The sequence below is a fragment of the Cupressus sempervirens genome, chromosome 4 (assembly GCF_028749045.1).
Source record: "Cupressus sempervirens isolate cs-2001-9-10 chromosome 4, ASM2874904v1, whole genome shotgun sequence".
Taxonomy (NCBI): Eukaryota; Viridiplantae; Streptophyta; class Pinopsida; order Cupressales; family Cupressaceae; genus Cupressus; species Cupressus sempervirens.
Window position 1 is genome coordinate 117,099,134 of NC_143121.1, and position 8,075 is coordinate 117,107,208.

At 34.9% G+C, this 8,075-nt stretch overlaps 1 protein-coding gene across 1 annotated transcript; it reads right to left on the bottom strand.

Moving 5' to 3' along the window:
• Nucleotides 1-6,416: 6,416 nt before the first annotated feature.
• On the bottom strand, nucleotides 6,417-7,442 carry LOC149560208 (inactive UDP-glycosyltransferase 79A6-like). Its single transcript, XM_089823574.1, has one exon. It carries the CDS (start codon nucleotides 7,435-7,437, stop codon nucleotides 6,433-6,435), a length of 1,005 nt encoding a protein of 334 aa, XP_089679700.1. The 5' UTR covers nucleotides 7,438-7,442; the 3' UTR covers nucleotides 6,417-6,432.
• Nucleotides 7,443-8,075: the final 633 nt, after the last annotated feature.

Consider the following 8,075-nt stretch of genomic DNA (forward strand, 5'->3'; position numbering starts at 1 on the left):
TCCTCTACCTTGTGTCGAGTGAGATACACATCTATCACCTGGTTCTCAATGATCTTCCAAACTTTGAAGACTTCCATCTTCAGATCTTTTCCTCCAAGCTATTAGGCTTCTCCTTAAGAGAACTTAGCTCTGATACCAATTGTTGGAATGTCTTAATGGGAAGAGATCTTCTGAGAGGAGGGGATGAATTAGAAGTATTGGCCTTTTATCCACTTTTATAACCCTTAATAACATATAACTGAAATTGACATGCATGCATATAAATATTAAAGAATCATGTGAAACAATCATGCATCACCACATAACACTTAAGATTTTGGTGACCTAGACACCCTCCAGGAATAAGAAGGTAAAACTAGGGTGGGGATAATACCCACAAAATCACTACAACAATTAATTTTAACCACTTCATATGGTTTGCCCTATTAAAGGCCTTCCCTGTTAAAGGCTTTACACTGTGTCAATAGTGGCATGGTTAAAAGATTTACAAACACTTTACATGAAGTGTTACCTTGTTAAAGTATTTAATCACCTTTTTAAAGGATCTACAAGATAGCTATTAAGCTAACCTATCGACATAGGGTTTCCTTTCTAATATAATGGCTAAAAATTATTAGGTATAGCAAACCTGATTGCTTACAATCCTTGATTGCTGAATATAAGTGCTTGATCTGCTTTCCCTGATCTTGATCTCCTAAGATCTTATATTCATCTGTATCACTTGCTTTGTTTTGATCAACTAAATGTCCAACTGTTGTCCTTTCCACTTAATCTTTTAAAATGAAAGCTCTACAACAATCTTAATAAAAGGCTCTGCTATTCCTTCTTCACTCCAACTCTTTTTTGAATGTCTTTAGGACTCCCTTATAAAGATTAGTGAATCGTTATGCATCATTGGATAAAATGTTCCCGCTCAAACCCTAGAAATTCACCCATTGGCTGCATGCAATTCCAATTTTTTGATTGGCTACATTAGGATTGCATAGGTCAATGAAAGGATTCAATCTTATCTCCTTATCCTGTCATGAGTCATGCATAATTATTTTACATCTTGGTTTGTATTAGCACAAAATCTTATGCTAATTCTGCATTTCTCGGCTCATAAAGTAATACTGATGCTCAACACCATCTATTTTGGATTGCTCGGCATCTACTATGTTTCCTGTGTTACTCAGCTCCTATAGAATTCCTGCATCACTCAGATCCTATTAACTTCACAATGCTTGGCACACACTTTCTTCTGATCTACTTAGCACATGTTGAATACTCTATAGCTCAGCTTATACTGAAATGTGTTCTGCTCAGTATCAATTGTAGTTTTCTTGACACTTTCTGTGACTCGGTACATGAAGAAATTTTGGCTTGGCTCCCATTGTGTATTTGGCATGCATGGTGAAGATGGTTAAGTGTGTTGACACTCATTTGTCAATCTTATTTATTGGATCAACAGTCAAAGGGGAAGATTGTTGATCTAAAATAGGTTTTGACAATTGAGTGTCAACACACTTAAGCCTTTTATCAAGTTCATGCCAAGGAAGTAAAATATGCCATATATAATATGTATAGATGCAAAGTTGCAATGAGTGCAGAGTCACTCATGTGCTGAGTAAATAAAGTGTCGAGAAAATAGACTTATTTGAGTAGTTCAAGTGTCGAGTGAACAATAGATGCCAAGCAAGTTCAAGTGTCGAGCTAGATAGAATTATAGTATGTATCAAGCATTAGTATTAACAAGTGTTGAGTAACGTAGAAATGACCTAGTTCTTTATGATGGCAAAAATAACTATGTAAACTATTTCTGAGCCAACGTATGGATACATCTCAAAGCTTTAAAGATAAGATTGAATCTATTTGGATTGCTTATGTGATCAACATGCAACCAATGAGAAAAATGGAAGGAATTGAGCACGAAAATTAGATGAATCTCTATCATAGATTCATGCATAACCCTAAGCCACCAAAGTCTTCTTAAAGCCAGACGAAGCCCCATAATTTAGTGTGTAAGAGAGCACTAGAGAATGCATGTGAGAAAATGATGCTAGTGAAAATCTGAAGTGAAAAGGGGTGAATTGGTCAGTATACATTCAAGGTGACTTCAAAGAAGGATAGAATTACATAATCAATTATTAGAATAGAGGATCAAGGTTACATAGATTTCACACCAGACCAAAAGGATCAAGATGGACTGAATTGAGCTCTGAAATTAGTAATACAAGATTGTAAGTGTATTAGATCAAACATTTTATTGTACTTTCTAACAACTGTATCAATATGATGAAATCCTTGTATCATGGTTAATTTTAATAGTCATAGAGAAATCCTTTAATAGGGTGACATTCCATATGAGTGTTCTAAAGTCCTTTAGCCAGGAAACCTTCTAACAGGGTGTTAAAATCCTTTAATAGTGTGGGATCTAACAATCCTTTGTAAGCCTTTAACAAGGCAAGCCTTTCATAAGGCAGATCATGAAAATGGTCAAATCATGTAACCTTATTAGGTGAAATTTATTGCTGTAGTAGTGAAGAATTGTAGGTTTCATCCCCATCTCTATTTTACCTTCTCATTAGAGGGTTTCTGAGTAATCATATCTAGTGTCAAGTGTTTATGTGGATGCATTCACTTTACATTTTATTTCAATATGTTTATGCATGTATTGTTTTAAAGTTAAAAATTTTATTTCTTAGAGATCAGTACTTCTAATTCACCTCCCCTTCAGAAGTGTACATTTCTAATTTTTCTTTCCAACAAATGGGGTATGTAGTATATGTTAAATACTATTATTTTTGAGAAATATATATTTCATTTGGATTTATCATAAAGCATTCGTACAACCATTGAGTCCTAGTACACAAAATTCTTTAGAGTGGCAAGAGAAAGAACAAGAATAGACTGGTAGACATGGAAAGAGGTATCAAGTTAAGACAAAAATAACATTTTTGAATCAAGCAAGGTTTGATATGGTTTTTACCAACTATAATGCTATATTTGTTTCCATCACTCCTATATCTTCTTATAAGATCATGTTAAGTTATATTTTAATGCATCTTATTTTCCAAGGTATCTCTATAGCTTATCACAAAACTTCATATTCCTATTTTCATCTAGGTACTTTAAATGGATAAGGAGGTCTAGGTGGGAGAAAACTTGAAAGTCTATATGACATCAATTGAAGTGAGATATCTAAGAGTATTTTAGATCAAATGGGTGTATCTCCCCTATTGATAAATATGAATGCTTCTAGAGACTTGTTAGCTCTACTGTATTGGAATAGGTCATAAGTAGTCCTAGTGTGTTGAAAGAGACATTACGAACCCTTATGATCCCATAATATTTCTCTAAATTTTATTTCTGAGCATGTATGTGCATTGAAGACCTTCTACCACTACTTGAGATATAAGAAGATGGTGAGTACTCATCATCATCATCATCATCATCATCATCATCATAATCACCACCACCACCACCACCAGCCTCATCATGTGGTATCAAAAGCCATTATCAACATAATATGATCACTAAAAACATATATATGCTACTTCTATGGTGGGATATTTCCTTTTTCATTTTATGAAGCTAAGAGATCCTTGGAATTGATATTGCATAAATTACCATAGGTATCATGTATTTGCCACTACTTGAGCTACTAGTAGATGGTGAGAATTCATCACCATCATATGGCTTCTAGGATCACATGTATATCATGTGTTAATTGCAACCGAGGTGAATGTTAACTAGGTATTCCTAGTCTTAACATTCTAAGGAACCATCAGAGCTTGTCAATGTATGAGACTCTTGGAGCTCAAAAACTATCACAAGTAGTACAGAAAAAGGTGTATGTTTCAATTATCATCTATTTGCACATGGTTTCAATAGGAGAAGGTTTGTTATAAAAAGATTTGTATATAATTATTCTTTGATATCTTTCCTATCCATCATTCAAAATATTCATAGATAGAAGGCATCAAATTGTTAAAGGTCTTTTGGAATCTATAGTTTGTGAAGCTGATAAACCCTTTGTAGTTATGTACACTCTGACAATAATAAATGAGATGATAAGATGGAAGACATTAGATTGGTTGTGTATTATTGTATACATTGGAAACAAAACATCAAGAGTATTTTGATACTCAAATATGATCCAGACAACCAAAAGGAAGAGATTTTCTTGGAAACTAAGTTAGTTGGGAAGAATTTTATTCATTGCAAAATCATTGGATAAAGAACAACTGAAATGTAGTTCAAACCAATAATATAATATAACATACACAATTATTTATTATTTATGATAACTTATAACACAATATCTATTTACATGCAACATATTTACAATTTTCTTGGCAAATGTTAATTTCATTAGCTAAAATATTTATCTATGTTGACATATTTCCTCATCTTCTTAGAATTGTCTCGAGATCTAATCCTCTATAGGTCAAATTTTGTATATTTAAACATGTGGTGAAATTATGCTTGAACATTTTTATCTGATGGATAAAAATTAAGATTGTAATATGGAGGACCTCATGAAATGTATATTATATCCTAGTATTTAAAAAAAATTGGGATTTAAAATATTATAGACACATTTTCAGATGACATTCTTATTGAGGTAGTCCTTAACATTTACAAAGATTAATGCATTGAGAATAATAAAATTACTATTTTAAAACACCATATGTCGTAAAAGAACTAAAGCTAATATGAGACAATTCTTACTCATTACTGAGATGAAGCCTTGTGTTCATGGATATTTGATTATGTTAAAAATATCTATATTTCTAATGCATGCATTATTCATTTGATTAAAACCAAGCTGAGTATATCCTCTAAAAACTTACTTTTAGTTTTGGTTAGTGCTAATTGAAAAAAAATAATTTAGCACCATAGTTTCATAACACTACTAAGATGGAAGATAAAAGAAAATGCATTTAGGAAGTAATATATTCTATATGTAGAACTCATAGAGTGAAATACGTAGAAAATAATTTTTATTATATAAGCTTTCTTACAATTTCTCAAACACATACACAAACATATGGTTGTGTATCTAACAAGAAAAATTACTTACTACAAAGTAAGCACAATACAAAAATCTAACACACTCAAGCTTGTATGTTGTGGAGATGATAATAGAAAACATCATTCACCTCCTTAACTTTTCAAATACATGTGAGAATAGAGACTATGAAAAGCCTATTGACCTAGTTAATTATTGAATGCTTTAAGAATGGAAACAAAGTTTATCATGTTTCTATCACTAACACCAAAATTATTTCTTTTCAACATGGCAATTACTTTTGTGACATTAGATTTGATTTGTTCTCCTTCTTCTATCATGAAAACTTTAATTGCATTGACAATGTCCTCCTTAGTAATATATCCATCATCTTCATCTCTACTAACTCCTACTCCCATCTTGAGGCCTTGCACAAGCTTCACATTCAGCCCTTCCTCAAAATTCATTGGAAGGGTTATGAGTGGCACCCTGAACCTTAGGCCTGTTGTAATCGCACTCCATCCACAATGGGTTAAAAGGGCTCCAATAGAGACATGATTCAAAATGTATGATTCTGGGACCCACTTTGTCACCATCAATCCCTTCTCCTACAAAACAATTTAAACAATTAGAATAGATTTTCCAACACAATCTATTCTTGTTCCTCTATGAAATAAAAATGGATTATTATTCTTTGAATATAAGAAAATCACATACAACTCTTGGAAACTTCAAAATTGGCATGCTTGATACACTTACAAGATTGACATGGAGATTTCATGACATACAAATTTAGATCGAAGCAAATTCAAATAGCTAAAGTTAACTAATTATTTTCAAATGTTATTTCTTTCTTAGTCTGTGACTCTAGGGGTTGTCCAATTTATGCTAGCATAAATAATTACAAAATTTCTTCAAACACAACATATTCTTTCCATTTTATGAAATAAAACAAGATTGTTCTTTTATGAACATATGAGTCTTTGAGATCTCAAATTGACGTGTTTCATTCTCTTAATAAATTGACATTGAGATTTCATGACATATACAAATTTAGATAGAGGCAACTCAAATAGCTAAAGTTAACTATTTATTTATCTCTTCCTTAGTGTGTAATACTAGAGGCCGTGGAATTCAGAGTGGCTTAAACATCATAAATTAAGACTTGATTCATAGGTTAAAATCGTTTGATTGGCAAAATTGATTTATTTCTCAAATAGTAATATCTTCCTCAGTGTGTGATGTTTAAGAGTGATCCAGTGATTTATTTTTCTAAAAGTTAATTTCTTCCTTGGTGTATGATGTTTAAGATTGGTCCAGTGAGAATGACTTATTAAATAGTCAAAATTGATTTATTTTCAGAAACTCATTTTCTTTTCTAATGTGTGATGCCTGATATTTAGAAGTTACCACTGAGACCAACTAAAAGTATTAAATAGTTAAAATTGACAAATGAATAAGGAACAATATACCCCTAATTGATCTCTGAACCCTTGCGGCAGATCGTTTCCAGCAGGCAGAAACCAGAGGAACGGCGCGTTGCTCTCTCGCAGTCCCATTGCAATTGTGTCGAGCTGCTGGCGGGTGAAGACGCACTCGCTGCCGAAAGACAAGACCACAACGGAAGCGGCGGGCTGCGTATCGAGCCACTGCAAGCAAATGTCATCAACGCTTGGTGGCGATAGTCTAGGCACGAGTATTCCAACGGGGAAAACCGGCCGTTTCACGAGGCTCTGCAAATACTCCACGTAAACTCCTTCGATCTCCAAACAAGTATTGCACGCCACCGCCCAACTCTCCCGCATGGAAACGCTGGACCTCTCGGCGACGCTAAGCCCTCCATCACGCTTACCATACATCAGCTCCGTTGCCCTCCGCGCCTCGAACAACGCGAGGTGAACATTGAGCGAAGGGAATCCCGGCGGAGATACGGTGAGATCCTCCGCGCTAGGGTTTCCCGACGTGATGTCATGGTGACCTTGGAGAAAACTGAAACTGGCCACTCCCGATGGGAGGAACAAAATGGGGACGACGAGATTGTGCATCTTGGCAGCCACGCGTGGAACCCAGTGCTGCAGGCAATCGTACATCACAAAGTCCGGTGACAGCTTTTGTAAGAGCTCTTCGAAGGGCTTCTCCAATTGGTCCATGCCGACTGTGAGCAAAGGCAGCAGCACGGCGGATGACTCGATGCCCGTTGGCAGCCTCTGCACGGCGGGCATCGCCAACTCCACCAGTTCTATTCCAGCTGTATCGGACACCTCGGGTTTGATTCGTTTCATGGTGAGTGCAGTTGAGACAATGAAGATGTTAAGGCCGTGAATGGCTAGGCTTTTGGCAAGCTCAACGAAGGGCATTATGTGACGGTGGAGAAGCTCGGCAGAAGGCATTGTGTGACCGTGGATGTGCCCAGGAAATATGACCGCACTAAGTTGTCTCTGCATTTCCTCCGCCATTGTTGGTGGGCCTCAAGTTTTTGAGCTTACAAAGTACAAGCACTCTTCTTTTAGCATGCTTTTATGGGCATTTATTGACATTTTTACTCGAATCATGCTAAACGTCTTCCATGTGGCTTAGCCAGGAAAGATGTCTAGCAGTCGTTCCCAATAGCTACCCTTCCAAATAATTGAGGAGTCTTGCACAAGTCTCCCTTGGTAAATATTGCATGTGCGTTGTTCACTATTTTAACATGTGCTTATGTCAATTTGTTTTTGCAATTTGATTTGTATAGGTCAAGAGATTTTTTTCCATGTTGGGTTGAAATATCTATGTCTGTGTTAAGTGTTAGAATTGTATGGTTATTCTTAAATATCATATACTAAGGAAGAAATTAAGCTTCAAAAAGAAAATCATTTTTTCACTATTTAACACTTCTAGCTTAGAAATCAAATGTTAGTGTATGATATTTAAGAGAATTTTATTTCTGTAAGTTGTTTGTTGAAATGTCCTAGACAGCACTAGGAGGTCTAATGATGGCTAGTTGTGGATCCTCTCTAATTAGCGTGCATAAAAAGTTCAGAAGAATAATATCACGTAGTATTAATAGTTGATTAGAAATGTAGTAATAGTTGATATATTTTTA

Coding starts and splice junctions, on each gene's coding strand:
- LOC149560208 (XM_089823574.1), bottom strand. CDS start 7,437: ATGCAGAGACAACTTAGTGCGGTCATATTTCCTGGGCACATCCACGGT.